Here is a 24,638-nt window from a genome sequence, read left to right as displayed (position 1 = left end):
AAAATAAACATTAGTACACGAAAAAGGAGATATATAAATATCGTTCTGTTTTACATATCCCGATGAAACAATCCAGTTTGTTTAGTATATCATTCTCAAACACTGTATTGAAAAAATAAACATTAGTACACGAAAAAGAAGGTACTGTGGATTCATTATTTTTCGTTGTATACCAATTTTCGTGGGTTTCGTGGATAAAGGCGAACCACGAATTCAAATGCTCAACGAATAACATATTTTCTATAGTCTTTATATATACAGAGATTGGCAAAACCACAAAATCAACTATCCACGAAAATGCAAGTTTTCAGCAATCCACGAAAATTGATACCCACGAAAATAAATGAAACCACAGTATATAAAAATCGCTCTGTTTTACATATGTAATTACAGTAAACCAAAAGGTATACATTTCTAAATGACACATGTAGTTTTGCGTACACTCTTTATCCTTTCACGAATTTGGTTGTGGCTATTAACAAGTGTCATTTCTTTGGAAAACAAAACAATATCTTCTAAAGCTATAACTGTTATTTATTATTTATTACAGTACTATGCTTACCTGTACAGTTATGTGATGCAATCAGGTATTCGTGAATTTGTGGATGAAAATTTAAACTGCGAAGATATTGCAATGAATTTTCTCGTATCACATATCACACAGAAACCTCCTATTCAGGTGAGATGTGTTTATGTGTGTTTATGTGTGTTTTATTGGTTGTGTGTATGTGTGGGTGTCGCAATAATACAGTGATACAAAACAAATTAATATCAGACTTCCTTTGAATAAGGAGTAATCTAAAACAAATATTTGTCTTCTCAACAATCTACGTTTAATGTTTTAACTTCAAACGTACTTTCTGAGATTTTGTAAACTGATGCATAGCTATATTAACACGTCTTAATTGAAAACAACGTTTAAACCTATGATTGCGATTGATAAAAGCCGCAAATGTTATACGTGCTAATTCAAAACACATTTCTTGGTATAGGGGAATAAATACAGCACAAACAACATTTTCCAAAAGGCCAAAAGGGTGAAAAAGTATATTTTTAAACAAAACCCATTTAACTAGCAAGTCGTACATGGTTGTTCTTAACCCCTACTGACTGTGGTTGGCGATTGTCAAATAAACGGATCCAGATGTAAAAAAATGGATCTTAGTTATTAATCAAATACCAAATTAAACAGAAAACTATAAACTTCCGGAAAAGATGGTTTACTGCAACAAAAAAAAAGAAGAGAAAAAGGTGCAAACATTATTTTAGTACACCATATCTCGATTTTGACAATTGGTGACTCTTCAGTGACGTTAGGCATCAACACGATATGTGGAAGCCATATAATTTAACTCAATTAGGGTTAACGTGTTTGATGAACGGATCATATAAACCCACAGGCAAATATAATACAAGTCCATACAAAATAATATTATCAAATAGGCACAGTAGTATATCGCTATTCAAAAGTCACCAATCGATGGAGAGAAAACAAATCCGAGTTCCAAACTAGAAACGAGGGAAACACATAAACAATAAGAGTAAACAACGAAATAGTAAAAAAACTGAAGTGCAACAAAAAACAAACGACAACACACATAGAAACGAAATATAAGATAACAGTTGTCACATTCATGACCTAGTACATGATATTGGGTTGAACTTGGTTCATTATGTTATTGTCAAGATAATATTTGGCTTTTATTTCCTTTAAGAACTACAACCGTACACAATATAATGTATTGTTAAAATGTTATGTTCATTTTATATCGTATTGTTTCCATCATTTAAGAAAACTTAAACGATGAATTTTTATTTTTATTTTTTAGGTGCAATGTAAAATGAAGCCTTGCCATAGCTGCAAAAAACATAAATCAATATCTTCTGATCAAAATCACTTGGACGAAAGACATAAATGCTTGAACAGTTTTGTCAAAGTGTATGGTTATATGCCTTTAATTTATACACAATACTCAGTGAAGATACTTCAATAAATATTTAACTGGACTAGTATGTACATTTCTAGTGAAGGTTTAAGAACAACCTTACCCATCCGGAGCACCTGAGATCACCCATATGTTTTTAATGGGGTTAGTGTTACTTATTCTTTAGTTTTCTAGGTTGTGTGTACTATTGTTTGTCTGTTTGTCTTTTTCATTTTTAGCCTTGTTTTTTTTCTCTATTTATGAGTTTGACTGTCCCTTTGGTATCTGTCGTTACTCTTTTCTAAGATTAAGATAACTGAAATGCCTACCAAGAATAATCAATGTCTTGTGGTCAAAAAGCAAAATTGTGATGGTTCAAAAGAGAGTCATGCGTCAATGGTTCTTATTTACGAATGAACACCTAAACTGTGAAAAAGTCCGTATTTACCACCTTTTTCTTTTTGGCCCATTGGGTGCCCACTGACTGCCTAAGAGGGGACCCGCTTCAGTCATGCTTCAGTGATTCCCTATATAAGCAACCATTTTTTTCCGGAAAAAATGGGGGCGGCCCCCGCCCCCCCTAAATCCGCCTCTGGCGACGTAATCAGTCAAACAAACTTTATTAGATAACGATCGGTTTCTTTGGTCAATTCAAACCTTCGCCCATACACCTGCGAACTAGAACACGCGTACTGTGTAGTTGAATGGACGAATCAGTATTCATGTAGACGGTCAAAGTTTTCATAACCCTCCATCGTTGCAAACACGTACATGCTTGTGTGCTTGATAATCCCATATCAATTCTTACTTTTATTTATGTGCATGTAAAATTCATTGATTTTTTAATTTTGTGTAATAGTAAAATTTTAAACTTTAAAATCTTAACATTTTTCATATCAAAATATTTAATTGAGCTGTCTCCTATCAGTTTGTTCTGATTTAAACAATCTACCATTGGGCCGCTACCATTTTATTTTTAATGGGGGGAGGGGGGACTTGGATGAAATATTTGATTTTTTTCAAGTTGTAATCTCAGTCCTGTCTTTTTATTTTTCAGTCTATTCTGTTCTGCCTTGTTTTTATTAGTTTGTCTGGATTTTTTTTTAACATATATCGTCGTCCTGCCTTTTTTTGCCAAGTTGCTTATCCTGTCTTTTTATATCTTTCGCAAGTTTTATGTATTTGACTAAAGATAGCGTGATTTTTTTTTCTGATTCAGTTTACTTGATTTTGAGGAAAAACACGAAATTTTAAGTAAATTCAGAACATCTAATAACCAACCATGCTTTGATTAGAGAGATGGCAAACAATGATATATTTCATGAATTTTATAAATAACTGTTTTGCTATTCTCGGTTGAAAAATGAACGTAAATTATATATTGTAAATATTTAATAAATAGAAAACAATTAGTTTTTAAAAGGGTGTTTATTTATTACATGTATTGATAAAAAGATGAGTCCCTTTTTGTGCATGCAAGCCATTCAGTCATCGTTAATTTTTTTATATTATAATTATCAGTTTATTACACAAAGATATAGGATATGAAGTATGAGTGATAATGAGACAACTCTCCATCCAAATTACAATTTATAAAAGTAAACCATTATAGGTCAATATACTGCCTTCAACACGGAGCCTTGGCTCACACCGAATAGCAAGCTATAAAGGGCCCCAAAATTACTAGTGCAAAACCAGTCAAACGGGAAAACCAAGGGTCTAAATGTATGATTTTGTATTTGATTTTGAATACGCATGTAGACTACACGTCACTTTGGAGGATAGTTCAATAATGTTATGCAAATCACTATTCTTACGGTATGAAATTAAAAGATAACTTTTCATCAAATTAAATTCGAAAACAGAACATTTATATTGTTCCTTATAAACTACGATATTTCTTACCAGTATTTATTTGTTTTGTTAGTTCCACACATACAAAACAAAACATCTTCGCCGGCGATGTAACATTTTAATCCCCTTTTCCACCAACCTTCACTGAATTAATTTGAATTTCGTGGTGACCATGACAGTACATTGATATTACGTCAACAAATGAAACGATTATTGTTGTATTGTTTCTATATGGCGGGAACAATTTTTTCGTTTATGATACGTAATTTCTGAATTACCAAACGCTTAGCTACTGTGTATCGTTATGTGTGTTAGTTTCATAGCATGAAAACACCAGAGAGGAATGTGCAACCCATCATAAATTTTTGTGAATATTGTAATGAATCAGTATTATGAGATCTTGATCATAAGTAACTACGAAATTGAAAGAAATTAAAAATGGTTCATTATTCATCCGTATAATAGCGGCACATGTTTTTTTTATTCTATTCTAATGACTTATATTTTTTATAATGATTGTGTTGCTGCAGTATAATATATCGACACAACTATTTGAAATTCACAAAACATCTGTATAATTCTTTTGACTAAAGATTTGTAAACTAAAAAATCATTGTTTTATGTTCGTAATAACATAGTACATTGCATTGTCAGTCACTTGTGTCAACTCACGTGCACCTTACTACTGTTGTTTTTGAATCTTTCGACCAATGCAATGAGACGTTACAAGTTGTTTGTTTGTGATACGCCAGAACGTTATCAATGAACTATCAATCGCTTAACTTGACTGCATTTCAGTGTATGCACGAGTAGACTCGATATATTTATGACTCTGTTCGGATATGTATGGAAAATTACCTATCTTGCAATTATATGTTTGGTAGTGACGTCAATCTGTTAGGACACTTTTTTGTTTGTGACCTTATTTTTTTTAATTCAATTCCCTGTTGACAAAAATGAAACATGTTTGTGAGCAATCAATTCCGCGGCTCAACTTCATGCAATTAGGGTTAGGTATAGTAAGAACTATATTATAGATATCTTTGACTCAATAGAGGACCCTTCATAGCAAATTTAGCTTCCTACTTAAAACCGGATTTAACAGTACAGGTTTGTATGCAGTAATTTCCGCAAAGTATACCCATTCATTCCTTCAACATATGGACTTACCACAAAGACTCGCTTTTGCAGTCAACATAAACATATAAGTTTATCTATAATGCATCTTCCACTCAAAAATCAAAACCGAGTCGTTTACCTGCAGACTCAAATTCTCATTGGTCCATAAAGTAGAAACATTACAAATAACCTTTAACCATGGGATGCAGTTTGTTCGACAAATATAAAAGTTCTGCCTTTCAATCGTGTGCCTACAGAATCTGTTGTCCCTTGGTTCATTTGACTTTTTTTTTTTTTTAAATTGATACACTTTTACTAGTATCATCATATGTTTTTTTAGTCCTTTATCATGAATGGGGATGTTAAATCCAATGTTTCGTGCAGACAGAGGGATTCAATCGCTGCATTTTGAAAAACATTTGCTTGAAATATTTGCCACTGGACATAAAGCACACAACAATCAATCAACCATGAAAAAAATTACTTCCTAATTTATGTACAAAATTATGAACGAAAAAGAAATGTGTAACACAACAACAAACGAGAACCACTGAATTACAGGGTTTTGACTTAGGAAAGGCACATACATTAAGAATTTCGGCGGGATTGAACATGTTAGCAGAGGTCCAACTCTCCCCTAACCTCGATGTAACAGTACAACATAAGAACAAACTATAAAAATCAGTTGATAAAGGCTAAACTCAGATGTAAAAAAATAGAAAAACACAGAGTGGACCTGGCCCTCCATCAACAAATAGACATTAAGTACACATCTGAGAGTACTCTTAGTTACTAATACCTAGTTCAAAGTCAATAACAACTGATAAATAAAGAATCAATCATTTCACAACCAATATCCAGTAGATTGCACAAACAGTCAGAGAAAAATATGACCTCGTGCAATGATAAGATACAGATATCGACAGATTGTAGAGCCATAAATGTGCATATGTATATAACAATAATATTTAGTTTGCTTTAAATTTAATGATAACAAATGAATATAAATAATAATAAATCTATCTTCAAAGATATAATTATAGTGTTGAAAGCTTAACACTTCAGAATGTACAGGGAAAAAGGTCTCAAGTGACAAATTCGCAAAATACATTTGGTATGAACTCCTCTAACTGTGTCTTCGCTTATTGTTTGGGTTTTTTTCTGTGCGTTTACTGTGTCATACCCCACATCCTTTGTTTTTCTATTATATATATTTTGTTAGAAATTGTCAAATGGCCATATGTATAAAGAAAAAAACCAACACGCTATATATTTAACAACCTTGTTTGCGAGGTTTGTCAATATTTTTCAGCGAAGAATGCTATTTTGTATTGCTAAGCATAATTCTACAAGTTAAAGGCACCTTAGTTTGTGAAATTGTGATAAAAATCCCAAAGCAAAAGATAAATGTACATGCCCGTGCACTGATACATGTGTTGTCGTATTTATTTTAAGTTTCATATCTTATTTGAAAAAGAAGCGTGTTAGACAGCTTAACATATTTTCCTACAAGTCCCATGTTCTTTATAAGCTTTGAAAATTACGATGAAAATCGTTAAGCGAGGGAAAACCTGTACAAGCCCGTGTACTGAAACATTGTTTTAAAATGTTGACGTTTCCTATATAATTTCAAATTCTAACATTTACAATAATTAATCTGGTACCTTGATACAAATACTATTTTTATCATTATTATTAATCAAAACCTTATTTGTTTTATTTATTTATTTCATACATGTAAAAATTTTATTTTTTAATGCTTCTTATATTTTTTTTAATTTAGTTTTTTACATATTGTGACTTTTTTTACCTGTGACCTTTTTCCTTTTTTGGATTTGATGACTTTTCCTGGATTTTTTCTGTCCATTTACAATTTTCATAATCTGCCCTTTTTGTGTCAAAATATGGAGGAAAGGAGTAGGTTCAGTAAGACCCCTTTTTGGCCCCGAAATATAGCAGTTTTAGAAAATTGTGAAAATATAATCTTTATACTATATTTTGGAAAGTAAAATGCTTCTGTAAAAAGTTCTGTTACATAAATATCAGCTGTTTTGACAATACAATGCACAAATATTTCGTTCTAGCATCATTAAGTCATGTTAAATTACTGAAATCTTCAAAGTTTTAGCATTTTGGTTCATTTTTAGACGGTTTCGGTCTCATATGAAAGTGGCCGCATTCGTGTTCATTCATAATATTAAAAGTTAAGTTGTATTTGATGATAATACAAAACATATATAAAGGTTGAGGATGAACACGGATGCCGCCCCTTTCATTTTGACAAAACACATCTGAATAGTGACGTTTTTTTGGCATATTTGATTTTTCATATTTAAGCTTGAATCAGAGCGTTTTTAATGACTTAATCAGTTAAAATCTTTCACATAAACTAATTGAATCAATTGAAATAGACACTTAAGTGTTTAAAAATTGTCCAAAAGCTTCGTTAGATGAACCTGAATTTGAGGCCAAAATCGGCGCCTACTACTTTGAAACTGATCAAGAACTTTTTAATATGGATATTATTGCTAATATGGATATTGCTCATTGTTGAAGGCCGTACGGTGACCTATAGTTGTTAATGTCTGTGTTATTTTGGTCTCTAGGGGATAGTTGTCTCATTGGCATACCATCTCTTCTTTTTTATATTGAATTATGAAGCATTTTTTACTGGTTGAACATGAATAAGACTAACAAAACTCTTACATGAGTAAGGTAAATTATAAAAACGACAGGTTCATGAAAACTTCAAAATAAGACGTTAAATTATATCAATTAAATAGACACACAAGTGTTTTAAAAGTGTTTAAAAACTTTCGTTAGATGAACCTGAAAATTGAGGCAAAATCGGCCCTTCCCGGACCTACTCCTTTGTTCGTCTTATTAATCGTAAGTTGAAAAACGTATTGTTGAAACACCCAAATACACATAAACAAGTTCAAAATAAAAGTACACGTTTGAACAACTTGTGGGATAGTGCAATGCCATTTTCTCTGAAAACAAGTTAGAAAATTGAGTTTTATGATTTTTGTACTGCTCCTAATAACAATATTATAAAGTTGTCTTTCTGAACAGTCGTCTGAACTCTTGTCTAATTTCTGGTATTCTCCAAGCATATATAAAAGGATTTGAAAATGAGTTTATCAGAAATGGAACAGTAAGTAGAAGTCGTGTTTGTAGCGTTAATTCTACACTCGAAAACATCTCTATCCAATAAGACGCCACAAACGTTCCTGTCAATGCTATAGTTTGGAGAGCAATAATGATAGTTGTTAAAAATGCTCTGATCTCCCAGGTTTTTATCATATGTGTATGACATGTAGAAGCAGCAGAACTTTCGACGACGTCAGATAATGTAGTGTTTGTTTTGCGTTGCATATTAATCGTATTTATTTTCCTGTTCTCTTTTGTTTTGCTGTCATTTTTTCCTACGTCCGAATTCCTACGAAATGTTTTCTGCACTTCCGACATACACTTTGGCGTTAATTCTTGATCAAAGCTGCAAGTGTTGTCAAACTGTGATAGCGTCTTAGTTGTTGGGCTAGTGGTACAGTGTAGACAATTCAAGACATGGTGATCTGGACTGCATACAATTCGACATGAAAGTTCTTTTTCAATGCTGTTATTGGCATTGCACTCAACGCGATTGATTGTTATATCCTGTATTGATATGGCGTCTACTTTGTCGTCCCCTTGTCTTTTGTCACATAGGGCTTTTTGAATGCCTTGCTCCTTTGTCACGATTGTTGAATGCACATCATCAGTATTTTTATTTCCCTCGCTTAATACTCGAAACGGTGCAATTGTTCCCTTGAAATGTAATTTCCATATGCGAACACTAGTGAGGATTGATAGCGTCAAAAGAAGAAAAAAAGTTATTGTTACTGGTAAAATGATAACAAAAATATACAAACTGTCCACATATACAATAGGAGGTCTGCAAATATGTATGAATTCGGCACGTGGTGACAATATTGATCCAGAAAGCGAAAGAATCAGTACAGTGAACATTGCTACCCCAATGATTACAAATTTGTTCTTATCAAATTTATCACTGGTTCCAAAGTTAAAAGACCTCACTACTAAGTACCTCTGTAAACACAGAAGAAATATCAAACAATAGTTTGATTGAATGCCAAACGAACCTAGAAATATCTGTAGGAGACAAGGTTCAACATTTTTATACTTTATTAAAGGTGAAAGCGAAAAAAGTACTGATGTAATCCCCAAAGTAATGTCACTACAAAAAAGACCTAGAATTGTTAGATTGTAGAAAGTTTTCCTCAAAGCTTTAAAACAGACCACAATGTAACTGATATGCACTACAATTGTCACTGAGGAGAGTGTAGTCAATAAAATTGTAACTGCATCTTCAACCTTTGAAGCCGCTAGTGATGTATCTGTGTCCTGAAAATGCAAATCAAAATAAACAAAACAACAAAAAACACTATTCTACTGAATTGTTACTTTTCATTTATATATGATATGTTTGGATGACTTAATTTGATGGAAGACTGAGTCGAAAGTCTTGCAAGCGCAAAAATTGTGAACCTCAACTGACCACCTTATCTAAATTAAGTAAAGCTGTTTGGTAAGCTATTAAGAAACTCTTCCAAAAAATATGATATGCCACAATCAAAAGGGTAATTAACTTTTTCCGGTAGCAAAGGGTTGTGAATGGCATTGTTTTCAATCATGAAAAAAATGTCATTGTTCCAGCGGACAAAACGTCGAAAAATCAGAACATTGAGAATTCGTTGTTAATATGGGAACCCTATCTATACTTTTTGTTATTACGAACTAGTGATTTTCGAATACTGTGGATTCATCATTATTCGTTGAATACCAATTCTCGTGGCTTTCGTGGGTACTGCTGAACCACGAAATTAAATGTTTAACGAATAACAAATTTAATATCGGCTTGTTTATCGACTTCAGCAAAACCACGAAATCAAATATCAACGATCTTGCAAGTTTTCCCTAATCCACGAAAATTGATACCCACGAAAATAAATGAATCTACAGTATCAGAAATCTGTCCTTCTCTCCCTTTGTATATCCATAAAAAGACGATGGGAATCTTTATACTTGAAACTTAGACTTAAACAAAAATATGTATTGCAGTTCATTATATAGTCATGCATGTTCGACCAAGAATTTATCTAAGTTCCTCTCTATATTCTTTGTACTGTAACAATGAACTTCAAACGTAATGGAAAATGTGTACAGATCATCTTTTTTTATAGCTATTGTTGTGGGCTACTCAAAAAGTGGCAATCACGAACTTTCAGTAAAATCAAACTTTTTTTTTCTATGCTCTTCTGCTTTTCACTTTACTTATTTGAACGATTTGTCTTTTTACTAAAATGTGCCTTTTCCAAAAAAAAAACCAACCCACAGGAAATCTGACTTCGTACAGAACCATACTGATCCAACCAACAACCATACTGATATCACAAGATTGAGCTTTCTAAAAAGCTATGAACTGCTCTGCTCTATCCTAATTTTATGTAACATGCGTATATGTGGGTGTTTTGTATTGGAAATATGGTATTATTAGATACTGAATGACATTAAATGGATTAACTATGATTAACTGCGTTATACACCCATGCGTTTTTTTTCACTTTACTTGATCTATTGAAAAGCATTAACAAAAAGACACGGCTCTGTAGGTATATTTCTCTGAAGGTCTGCCTAGATTAGCAGGAGTAATAAAATACAGATGATGTATTTTTGTAAACATTGCACATATGCTCATTGTTAAGCAAAACAATTTGTGTATATTGCAGATTGACATGGCAAATATACATGTAGTGACAATTGATATTTCAATACTAAATTTCAGTGTGCAATATATGCATAATGCACGTACATGAATTAATGACAGATGATCGGAACTGAAATATACACAGTCAACTTTCCGGCAGTTGAAGTCTTGTCCTGAGACGAGACAAGTCTGTAATTAGTATCTCATCTAAGCCAATAGCTGTTGCTGTATCTCAGCCGCCTCATAAATCAACATCAGAATATATATGGGATTCATTTCAGGATGGTGCGAAATGAAGAAAATTAACCAGTAATGTTTACCCAAAATACAAAACTAAGTAAGGAATAATGGTTACACCAAATACGAAACTAAACTAAACGCTCTAAAGGGTATATGTCGCTCACCTTGGTCTAAATGCATATTCAACAAAGGACACTCTACAACAATGTAGAAAGGAACATAATAAACGACAAAAGTCTCTTGGTTAAATTTTTTGTTTGGTTTCTCTCTATCTTATTTAAATTTTTGCTACAAACACAAACGTGTGTAAAAAAATATTCTTGATTTGAAGACAATGAATTACTCAGGACTATAAAGTTTACGTACACTATTCTTTTCTATCTTTTATAAATTCTGTTTCATATAGAAAAGAAAAAAATTGTCATTTAAAGGCAATTACTCCAAGAATGAGTCGTCGTATGATTTCCGTCCTTTTTCTGAAATGTACATCTTGTCTTGCTGAATATTTTGGTTAAATGAAATTTCTCTCTATCTTTTATAATTTTTTTTAAATACAATGTATAAGAGAAAAAGACTAAATTTGTATTTTAACCTTTTGTTCTATTGTTAGCTTCGTCTTAGTTGGAAAGGGGGGGGGGGGGGGTCATCGGACACATTTTAAAGCTATAGCCCAAACGTTGATTGCATTGTGGTCAAGTTTGGTAAAATTTCGTCACATAGTTTCAGGAAAAGCAGATTTTGTAAAAGTTAACAGACGTCGACTGCCCTTTGGTCAGGTGAGCTAAATAGGAACACGTGTTATGTTAAGTAAGTCATTTATATTCCTCAATATTGTTGCAAAAGGACTTCTTTGCAGCTGAGTTTTATTGTGCCAATTGCTGTGAGTTTGGCTGGATGATAGGGGGAGCGTTGATATCAAATAAACATGTTTACTCCCGCGTCGATTTTATGCCTGTCCCAAGTTAGGAACCTTTTGTCTTTGTTAGTCTTACATTTAAAAGAAAACTGTTTGTTTATTTATATGTTTCGAAATATTATTGAACTTCCACTGAATCAATACCCTTTTTTGTTTAGAGGCTAAATGAAGCCCGTCTCCGGCTGCGCGTCTTCTCTCGCTAAGGGTTGTAGGGTATTCTCGACTGTATTTTTATGCATGTAATTATTGCAGCAGTAATGAGTTAGGAAGTCATAAATATACACCCCTTTTAATTAAAAACACCAAACGTTTCCGCTTATACCATGTATACTTACATTCATCTTTTTTGCATGATTTTAAAACTTCTTATGTGGTTTTCTATAATAAAAATCTATAAAAATATATTTATCAACGGTTTACTAGTATATTAAAAAAAAAACGTTTCCGCTTAAACTTACATTCATCTTTATTGCATGGTTTTAAAACTTCTTTTGTGGTTGCCTACAATAAAAATCTATAAATATATATTTATCAACGGCTTAGTATATAGATAAAAAATTTATAAATATATTTATTGACGGCTTAGTAGATTTCTAGGAATTTGATTGGTTAATGCACGTCGTAACGACACTCATAGCATCTGCAGGTTGCTGCTAATCCCGGTATATCCGGACGTTGCTACCCATTACACATGGGAACTTCACGCACGTTTTCTAGTTCAATGGTCGTACTCTATATTCTCTTAAAGCCATTCAAGTACAACATGTACAAAGGTTACAGAGAAGTTAAACAATACTATACATAAAAATAAAAATGCATTAAAATGTTGAATTCTATAGTTTATTAATTATATCTGTAATGAAATATTTACATTACTTTCATATGTATTCATTAAATGGTTAAATTCATAGTATGTTCACTTGTGGTAATATGCCTTTAGATTGAGTTAAGCCATTACAAGTGATATTTCAAAGTGTGTCTTTCTATTGTTTCAGATGGGATGAATGTTTGGTACCATTAAAACGTTCAAACCTGAAGCAATTATTTGTTCCTGTCCTAAGTCAGGAATCTGATGTTGAGTAGTAGTCGTTTCTTGATGTGGTTCATAAGCGTTTCTCGTCTTTTTTATATAGATTAGACTATTGGTTTTCTCGTTTGAATGATTTTACGCTAGTAATTTTTGGGCCCTTTATAGCTTGCTGTGCGGTGAGAGCCAATGCTCTGTGTTACAGACCGTACTTTGGCCTATAAGGGTTTGCTTTTATAAATGGTGACTTGAATGGAAAACTGTCTCATTGGCACTCATACACATCTTCTTATATTTATAAACCATTTCACATTCAATTCTATAAATTAAAAAATAAATCCAACATATATTGCAATCTTTTCAACACCCAAATCCATATCTTCTTTAGTTACAGGATTATGAATATTTAGATGTGCGGTTTTCCCATTTACAACTGCACCGACCGCTTTTAAGCCTTCCAAAGCTTTAAATGTAAAAAAGTTATCTCTATTCTAATGATTTATAACAAATCATTTATCATGTTTAATATAAGATATATATTTGTATTAGTTATTATTTCTGTGTAAAATTTTCATTAAACGAAAATGCATTGAAATGAAGTAATTTTCTTTGGCAACTTACTGATTTTAAATTTATAACTGCATGACATCATCGTAAGTATACTCTGGTGCCAAACATTAATGCATAGCATTTTCGGACTAGTTTGCTCTCATTTGTAATTAACCGTGAAATAGAGAATATGTTACCAGTCTACCATTGGATGCTAAAATATCAAAATTTACAAAAATAAGTCACTCTTTTATTCATTCTAAATTCGAAGATAAAAGAATATTTAAGTCAATAAATTCTTGACAAACAAACAAGAAAACAATGTTGATTAATACGTTTAACGTACATTTTGCCTTACCCTTATTAAGAATAATTATGGTAACAACTTATATATATACAAGAATTACTACTTTTGTGACCACCGCATACATCTTACCTTTCGTAGTTCTTGTCATCTGTAGGTGACGACTATTGTCGAACAGGATGAATGCTACAAATAACATCAACGATTAATAACTTTCCTGCAATATATTTGGTATAAGCACGTTTCGAAAAATAATGTTCCTTCATTAAAATGTAAAGTAAAAAAAACGTTAGATCCAATCTTCATGCAAATGCATTCGTTCCAACTCGGCTGATTCCGTACCTCCACCTAATAGGTAGACAGAGAGCAACGGAGTCGCCCGAGGTTTGCCGATTGGATGCTCATGTGAAGGAACTGAAAATTCAAGACAAACAGTATACCGAACGTTAATGAGGAAACACAGCTTTGTTGTATGAAAGATATCTAGGTTTTATTAGATGAGTATCTATATATTTATGACAATATCAAAGACTGTATCCCTGTGTAACATTACTTTTATCAGCAACAGAAACAAAAGGTTTGTGATAAAAATCAATAAATTAAAGAAGCGCAGGTGATTAGTATCGACCGCTTACACACGACCATGATATACTACTGATTGTTGGTCTCTATTCATGACGTATTCTATACACCAAAGACACTATCCAGATAGTTGTAAAAAATTATTTCAAAGGCATGACAAAGAAAAGACATAAAATTCTTTTAAAATCACCTTGATAAAATGATTTATTTAGAACATTCAAATAACTTTGAAATAACACATTAGAATAAGTGCTTTCGAAATATAACTGAGTCGAAATATTTAATTAACTAAATATCAAATATTGCCGCGCACTTAATTAAAAACGTGAGAAATTAAGAACGAAAAGGAGACCGACATTCATAAGCTGGCCACACTTATACCGCAAGAATTGATTGTAGTTTTGATAACAGGCCGTGCAATATTTATTTTTAATGTATTTTGAGAAAAAAAAAATGAAAGAAAACATGTTTTTTTTTAATTTACACTGTATTTGAGTGTCAGTGATTGCTCAATACGTCGTACTTCACGTTCGATTCATTATATACAGTCCGCCACCTGTTTTTATTGCACAGATTTTTTTTCCAATTTAAAAAATCAATTATTCCACGAAAAAAAGAATACAATCATATTGCAATTTTGCTAATGTATACCATAAACAAACCAGAAATGTAATTTTAGTCACTTATGAAGGTTCTATGCATGTAGGTTTTCCATTCATAGAAATAGTGTAAATTACTGAATTCAGAAACAGAATTTAAGTTTCACTTTGATTTTATTTTTTTACAAAAAATGATCACCCAATATTATTAAAACTTTCTACACATAAGCTTTGGTATGTTTGGCAATTTTAATGACAACATTTGAGTCAATAGCATGCATAACAACCTCACTTCCGGTAGAGTTTCAAAACACGACGTTTCATTCTCGGAATAAGCCTACAAGCTTTAGTTTAGGAAATCTGTTGCATTAAACAACAAATACCACTTTTAAATCGACAAAATATTGTGAAGGTGGATCTCTGTGATTGAGATTTCCGCCAATGGCATCTCAGACATGTTTGATAGGGTTTATGTATGGGGACATGGAAGGCTAAAAAATAGTGAAAATGGCTTTTTGCTCTTTGGACTCGTTTAAAATCCTTGCTCTGTGTGTTCTAGCGTTGTCGTCCATGTAGAAGAGTCTTGGCAATGTAGACGCAAGTGGGGGATTATTAAAATGAGGGACTAAAATGTTTTAAGGCTACAAATCTCTGTTTGTCTGTCCGTTTATGCTACCCTGCAGAGCATGCATACCCAGCTTATAACGGTATAAGAAGCAACCCCGTACTGGAACACCACCAGCACTAAATGCAGTCCTTGTGCAAACATTGTTTTTGGTCATAGGTCGTTTTGTTTCCCCGCGAAATTCGTATTTTGGCGTCTACTGGCAGTAAAAGAAACTGACTACCATCTGAACAATGAGTGTTTTGTCAGCTTCTTATGTTCAAGCATATATAGTCATTATCCTATTAAAACCTGACGGTGGAGTGCCTTCCTGTAAGTACAGGTCTCTATACACCAAGACTTGCTCTTCAGTTGCCTCTGAGAAGTCGACTGACCAATGTGCGAACACTTACACGACCACCTGGAGAAACTGTGTATTTGTAAACGCGCAGATGACATTTGATAAGAGGTTGCTTGAATGCTTTATCGGAGTTCAATCTTTTTGGTCGTAATTGATTTTCTTAGTGTATGTTGAAGGTAATTCATAACACCAAACATTAATATTTTTTTCGCAATAGTTAAAAAAATATTGCCAGTTATATTTTGGTGGTGCTTAACTTTTGGCGGACTGTATATATCAACCAGAAATGGACTAGCGCCATTATGTCGTCACTTAATAATCATTAGTTACAACAACCATTTTGTTTTCAACTATTGTCAATTTGCTTGAAACGACTGATTGCTACATTCTCAGCTACAAAATTCTTTTTTTCTTATACTTTATTCGCGTTGTGTTGCTGTATTTTATATGTGCAACAATTGAGTTTCCAATGTTCATTGCTTTTGGGAATTTCTTTTCTTCGGCATGTTCAATTGATTACAACAAGTATAAAACAGTTCTTCTAAGCCAAAAAGATCGGATTCATTTCTTACAAGACAAGATATATAGAACATCCATACCAGACAACGTAGTTATACAAATAATTTGACAAGTTAAACTTCAAATGACAGTATCATATATAGCTATTGGAAAAAGATGATCAGAATCAAAACGAATTTTGAAAACATTTTTGACAATTGGCTGCTTGTGTTCATTATATACTAGGCAAAAAAAGAAACGTTACATTGGTTTTTAATTTGAAAATATCACTTATATCAATTTCAAATTTGTTCATGATTAAAAATAGTAACCTGAATGATTTATCTATCAAATTTACTAATTTATAAAAGTATCGGAAATGACGTAACGTCATTTTCTGATTTCAAACAAATAACCATTTTTTTCAAAAATTTATCTGTATAGAGTTTGAAGAGAGTTGTCCTTTTTGTCATTTATTGTGTCGAACACGATTGTTAACAAAAGGTCGCATTAAAAAATTGAAAAAATGTTACATGTAACACAATGTCCCGTCTACGCCAAAATGAGAGAGAACGAGTAATTGGGATGTTGGCAGCAGGAACGACTCAAGTGCAGGTTGCAAATCATTTTAATGTCTCTAGAATGACTATTGCAAGGCTTAAGACTCGCTTTAGAGATACTGACACAACAAATGATCGCCACCGTAGTGGCAGGACCCGTGAAACGACGTTACGTCAAGACAGACAAATCCGCATCATTCATCTCCCGAATCGATTTGTAAACGCGTTACAAACTGCACGACAAACCCACGGAAGACATAACAACAGTTCGCTCAAACAGTTCGTGACCGATTGCGTCAAGTTGGTCTAAGAGCTCGTCGTCCGTTGAAGGGACCTTTCCTGACGCAGCGTCACAGGATGGCGCGACTTCAATGGACAAGGGTACGGATTCGATGGAATAGGCAAACATGGAGACAGGTTCATCTAAATGTAACTAAATTTAGCGACGGCAGAGCCAGGGCATACCGAAGAGACGCAATGAACGATTTTCTGTTGCGTGCGTGCAGGAAACAAATCGGTTTGGTGGTGGCGGATTCATGGTATGGGGCGGAATTACCTACCAGGAACGCACCGAGCTCACAATCATCGTTGGTAACCTAAATGCAATAAGGTATAAGGACGAAATTCTGGCTCCAGTTGTTCTACTGTTTCTCCGAAGACATCGTTTTAACAACGTTTTTAAGCAGAACAACGCCCGTTGTAACGTGGCACACATTTCGTAGAACTTTTTGGAGAATAACCATATTCGTGTGTTGCCTTGGCCAGCAATGTCTCCAGATTTATCACCAATTGAACATCTTTGGGACGAACTTGAACGACGAATTAGAAATAGCACAAAATCCACAGGAAACGCCAGCCCAGCTCCAAACCGCACTTTTCAGGGATTCGAACAACATCCCTCAGGATTTTATTCGTCGCGTTTAGATTCATGCGACGGAGGTGTCAGGCGGTCATAAATGCTAGAGGTGGTCATACAAGGTATTGACATGTTAACACATATTATGTACTCGTCCTGTTAAAATTGTCCGAAAATGTGCAATATTGTTTTCAAAAAAAAAAAAAATTGTTATGGTTCTCTTCTTATGTTAGCTATATAATTATTCCATTTAAAAATTTGTTGTTATAAAAAAAATTAAATGACCTTTTTAGCATGTTACGTTTCTTCTTTTTGCCTAGTATATGTTACAAAATACTTTTTTTGGGATTGTTACAGGTTTATAAACCATATGATCTTAAACTTAAAAATGATGTCAGGATTGTAGAATGATTTATATTAATTCATATTTATTAATTATTTGCTGTACTACCCGGTATATTTCAATGCTCTTCAACTTCGTACTTTATTTGGCCTTTTAAACATGTTTTTTATTCGAGCGTCACTGATGAGTCTTTTGAAGACGAAACGCGCGTCTGGCGTTAATATGGAATTTTAATCCTTGTATCTATAACGAGTTTATTACACGTTAAGATTACCCCCGTTCCGAAAACGCTTTGTACGAAGGTACACTAGATAAGACGTTGTTACTATTAATCTTTACAGATTTTGATATATCACTGATTAATACCTGCCACTTAGTGTTGATCTTAAAAAAAAATCCGTTGATACATATAGAAAATAATAATCACTTTAATTATTATTGAATACAGATAAGTTTTTCAACTTCCTTAAACAGTTAAATCACAAAACAAAACTGAGCACAGAGGAAAATTTCTGCGGGAATTTCTCGCTACATTGAAGACCTGTTGGCGACCTTCTGCTGTTGTTTTTTTTATTTGGTCGGGTTGTTGTCTCTTTGACACAATATTCCCCATTTCCATTCTCAATTTTATTTCGTTTAGATGAAACACATTGTACTATCATATGAACCTATAATCCTTCAAGTGATGATATAAAACTAAACATATACTGTGACCTCTAAGAGTCCAGAAGTCTAAATGAAGTATACAATTTTGATCATTTGATTTAAATGTGTAGAACTAAGTACTTTGCTGAACATTTTTGCTGTTTACTGATTATCTCAATGTATTATATAACATTCAAGATAATAACCAAAATCTGAAAAATGTCCTTAAAATCACCAATTCAGGGCAGCAACCCACCAACAGGTTCCATTTTTAGCCATGGCAGTCATCTTGGTTGATGGGCAGGGTCACCGGATACATTTTTTAAAACTTAATATCCTAAGGATGATTTAGGCCAAATTTGGATTAATTTTGCCCTGTAGTTTCAGAGGAGAAGATTTTTGTAAAAGATTTCAAAAAAATTACTTTGAAGGGCAATTACTCCTTTTGAGGTACATGTATATTGATAATTTTGGTCATGTGTACTTATTTGTTGCTGTTACTTTGATTAACAATTGTGCTGTTACAGTTTATCTCTATCTATAATAATGTGCAAGATAATAACCAAAATCTGAAAAATGTCCTTAAAATCACCAATTCAGGGCAGCAACCCACCAACAGGTTCCATTTTTAGCCATGACAGCCATCTTGGTTGATGCACAGGGTCATCGGATACATTTTTAAAACTAGATACCCCAAGGATGATTTAGGCTAAATTTGGAATAATTTGACCCAGCAGTTTCAGAGGAGAAAAATTTTGTAAAAGATTGCAAAAAAATACAAAAAATTGTGAGAAACTGACTTTAAAGGGTAATACTAGTAACTCCTTATGAGGTCAATTGACAATTTTAGTCATGTTGACTTATTTGTAGCTCTGAAACTAAAGTACATGTTTTTAGAACAAATCTGACACGGGGTAAACAATGTTCATCGGGTGAAGATGTATCTATCTGTGCTGAAATTTTCAGACGCATTACACAACCCGATATAAGCAAAAAAAAAAGCAGTTTACTCCCATGTTGTATTTTTAGCCATGACGGTCATCTTGGTTGATAGGCAGGGCCATCGGATCCTGCTCCACATGTGGCACCGTCGTGTTGCTCATGTTATTATTACAAATCCGGTAAATACCCGTAGTCTTATTCGGTAGGTCACATTTGTGAAAAGGGAACGGGATTATAGTTACGACATAAGGAACATATCCTATATCATCTGTGAAACGGACATTTCATAACGGTCAACCAACCCGTGATGGCGTCCGTAAAAGTTACGATGGGATGATTTCAACTTCACCATTTGGAACCTTTGTTTTAATAGCTTCCTTCTGAGCAGTAACCCTCTACCAAAGAAATCATGATAGATATATACAAGCCCGGGAATATCGTATCAATTAGGAGATAATCAGGAGATATATACTCCGTATGCAGGTGGTGCTGGAATGTTGCTACATAGAAATGGAAAGTTCACAATTGGTTTCATTTGTCGAAAAGTTTTGTTGTAACTGACTCTCTTTGTCAATTTCTAGATGTAATTCAAAATATGAGGCAGACTTAACTTTACCTGTTGTATTCTTTATCTCTAGTTCGACGGGATAGATGCATTTAAAAGAAAAAATCTCAAAATACCTAGTCACCAAATTTTGAATTATTTTAGTGAGAGAACGTCATCTATATAGCGAAAAGTAAAGTAAGAGGATATTGCTAACTTTTTTCTTTCTTCCAAAGAAAATCCTGTATTAAGTCAGCCTCACAAGAATAAAGGAAGAAATCGTCAAGAAGTGGGCACAATTGGTTCACATGGGAATGCCGATAGTTTGTCTTTCAAACGTAACTAATTTGTTGTCATTTAAGAAATCCAGCATCTCGATAATGTCAGTTTCAGAAGAAAGAACAAATGGTTTGAATCAGAGTTTTTTTTTACAAAGTAGTCTGTCTTGGACATTAAAACTAAATATAAATAAAATACACTGCTATTTAAAAGTGTTTGGTAAAGGTATGATGTCACTGTGCATCACAATTCAACTATAAACATATGGGGGAACCAGAGGCCCCATTCTGTCCGAAAACGCTATTAAACATCCAAACACACTATATCACTGATCTTTGTCCACACTTGTTAGATATACAAAATTGTTGTTTTTAGTAGTAAATATATGATATATTGATATACTGTTCCCAGCTGTCAGTTGATCTCGCATTTATATCGAACACTTTAAATTTTTTTTTAAATACATTACTTTCGGATTCAATAAAGTTGAACAGTGGTTCACTGCACAGGCACTTGTTTTCTATCCATGGGAAGATCTACTATCCATATATATTACGCGTAATACATAGGGATAGTAGATCTTCCCATGGATAGAAAACATCTCTATATATTACGCGTAATACATAGGGATAGTAGATCTTCCCATGGATAGAAAACATCTCTATATATTACTCGTAATATATAGGGATAGTAGATCTTCCCATGGATAGAAAACAAGTGCCTGTGTCACTACATCAATTATGAGGTACAAAAAAGCGATTAAATTTACGGTAAAACCCATTAAATGATGCACAATAGTGTTATAAAAAGAGTTACGAGTTAGTTAAAATATATGGTACGAAATGGAAAAGGTACGAGTTGGTCTCAATATCAATTATCTCCCTTGTATTTTAGAAAGTCTATTTTATAGATCTTTTTGTAAAAAAAAACCGTAAAAGCAAGGGTAAAAGGTAAACAAAAGGGCATTGAAAAATCAATCTGAATACATTTTTCTTTTAAATGTTCATAAATTTTCTGCATTCCAAATCGTTTTCAGGAGGGTAAAAAAAACCACCAAAATTATAGTCGTGTATTAGCCTTTATATACCACGGGTATGGTGGTGGATGTAGATTATATTGGTGTAATAGTTTTTATATACCACTGGTATGGTGGTGGATGTACTTTATACAACAAATGGAAGTTTTTAACTACCTTGACTGGCTATACAGCCCTTGCACGGTCGGCTATGTAGATTATAGACCGGTTTTAGTCTTAAATACCAGGGTATGATGGTAGATGTATATAATAGTAGTATATTAGTCTTTATATACCACGGGCATAGTGATGGATGTAGATTATAGACCGGTATTAGTATTTATATAACACGGGTATGGTGATGGATGTATATTATAGTTATGTATAAGTTTTTTATATACCACGGGTATGGTGGTGGATGTAGATTATAGTAGTATATTAGTCTTTATATACCACGGGTATAGTGATGGATGTAGATTATAGACCAGTATTAGTCTTTATATACCACGGGTATGGTGGTGGATGTAGATTATAGATCTGTATTAGTCTTTATATACCACAGGTATGGTGGTGGATGTAGATTATAGTAGTATATTAGTCTTGATTAACCACGGGTATGCTGACGGATGTAGATTATAGACCAGTATTAGTCTTTATATACCACGGGTATGGTGATGGATGTAGATTATAGACCAGTATTAGTCTTTATATACCACGGGTATGGTGATGGATGTAGATTATAGACCAGTATTAGTCTTTATATACCACGGGTATGGTGATGGATGTAGATTATAGACCAGTATTAGTCTTTATATACCACGGGTATGGTGGTGGATGTAGATTATAGACCAGTATTAGTCTTTATATACCACGGGTATGGTGGTGGATGTAGATTATAGACCAGTATTAGTCTTTATATACCACGGGTATGGTGGTGGATGTAGATTATAGACCAGTATTAGACTTTATATACCACGGGTATGGTGGTGGATGTAGATTATAGACCAGTATTAGTCTTTATATACCACGGGTATGGTGGTGGATGTAGATTATAGACCAGTATTAGTCTTTATATACCACGGGTATGGTGGTGGATGTAGATTATAGACCAGTATTAGTCTTTATATACCACGGGTATGGTGGTGGATGTAGATTATAGACCAGTATTAGTCTTTATATACCACGGGTATGGTGGTGGATGTAGATTATAGATCTGTATTAGTCTTTATATACCACGGGTATGGTGATGGATGTAGATTATAGAATTGTATCAGTCTTATATACCACGGGTATAGTGATGGATGTAGATTATAGACCAGTATTAGTCTTTATATACCACGGGTATGGTGGTGGATGTAGATTATAGACCAGTATTAGTCTTTATATACCACGGGTATGGTGGTGGATGTAGATTATAGACCAGTATTAGTCTTTATATACCACGGGTATGGTGGGGGATGTAGATTATAGACCAGTATTAGTCTTTATATACCACGGGTATGGTGATGGATGTAGATTATAGACCAGTATTAGTCTTTATATACCACGGGTATGGTGGTGGATGTAGATTATAGACCAGTATTAGTCTTTATATACCACGGGTATGGTGGTGGATGTAGATTATAGACCAGTATTAGTCTTTATATACCACGGGTATGGTGGTGGATGTAGATTATAGACCAGTATTAGTCTTTATATACCACGGGTATGCTGATGGATGTAGATTATAGACCAGTATTAGTCTTTATATACCACGGGTATGGTGGTAGATGTAGATTATAGTCGTGTTTTAGTCATTATATACCACGGGTATGGTGGTGGATGTAGATTATAGATCAGTATTAGTCTTTATATACCACGGGTATGGTGATGGATGTAGATTATAGACCAGTATTAGTCTTTATATACCACGGGTATGGTGGTGGATGTAGATTATAGACCAGTATTAGTCTTTATATACCACGGGTATGGTGGTGGATGTAGATTATAGACCAGTATTAGTCTTTATATACCACGGGTATGGTGGTGGATGTAGATTATAGACCGGTATTAGTCTTTATATACCACGGGTATGGTGGTGGATGTAGATTATAGACCAGTATTAGTCTTTATATACCACGGGTATGGTGGTGGATGTAGATTATAGACCAGTATTAGTCTTTATATACCACGGGAATGGTGGTGGATGTAGATTATAGACCAGTATTAGTCTTTATATACCACGGGTATGGTGGTGGATGTAGATTATAGACCAGTATTAGTCTTTATATACCACGGGTATGGTGGTGGATGTAGATTATAGACCAGTATTAGTCTTTATATACCACGGGTATGGTGGTGGATGTAGATTATAGACCAGTATTAGTCTTTATATACCACGGGTATGGTGGTGGATGTAGATTATAGACCAGTATTAGTCTTTATATACCACGGGTATGGTGGTGGATGTAGATTATAGACCAGTATTAGTCTTTATATACCACGGGTATGGTGGTGGATTTAGATTATAGACCAGTATTAGTCTTTATATACCACGGGTATGCTGATGGATGTAGATTATAGACCAGTATTAGTCTTTATATACCACGGGTATGGTGGTGGATGTAGATTATAGACCAGTATTAGTCTTTATATACCACGGGTATGGTGGTAGATGTAGATTATAGTCGTGTTTTAGTCATTTTATACCACGGGTATGGTGGTGGATGTTGATTATAGACCAGTATTAGTCTTTATATACCACGGGTATGGTGATGGATGTAGATTATAGACCAGTATTAGTCTTTATATACCACGGGTATGGTGGTGGATGTAGATTATAGACCAGTATTAGTCTTTATATACCACGGGTATGGTGGTTGATGTAGATTATAGACCGGTTTTAGTCATTATATACCACGGGTATGGTGGTGGATGTAGATTATAGACCAGTATTAGTCTTTATAAACCACGGGTATGCTGATGGGTGTAGATTATAGACCAGTATTAGTCTTTATATACCACGGGTTTGGTGGTGGATGTAGATTATAGACCAGTATTAGTCTTTATATACCACGGGTATGGTGGTGGATGTAGATTATAGACCGGTATTAGTCTTTATATACTA

General features: G+C 33.7%; 1 protein-coding gene across 1 annotated transcript in view; it reads left to right on the top strand.

Moving 5' to 3' along the window:
* LOC134687867 (exostosin-like 3) overlaps window positions 1–24,638 on the top strand; it is a 55,643-nt gene that overhangs the window by 16,747 nt on the left and 14,258 nt on the right. Inside the window, exon 7 of the mRNA XM_063548326.1 lies at window positions 551–679. Within this exon, the coding sequence (XP_063404396.1) occupies window positions 551–679 (129 nt within the window). The remainder of the gene's footprint in view (window positions 1–550; window positions 680–24,638) is intronic.

The sequence above is a fragment of the Mytilus trossulus genome, chromosome 10 (assembly GCF_036588685.1).
Source record: "Mytilus trossulus isolate FHL-02 chromosome 10, PNRI_Mtr1.1.1.hap1, whole genome shotgun sequence".
NCBI classification, from domain to species: Eukaryota; Metazoa; Mollusca; class Bivalvia; order Mytilida; family Mytilidae; genus Mytilus; species Mytilus trossulus.
The sequence above is the reverse complement of the archived record's forward strand: the minus strand, read 5'-3'. Positions and strand labels throughout refer to the sequence as shown.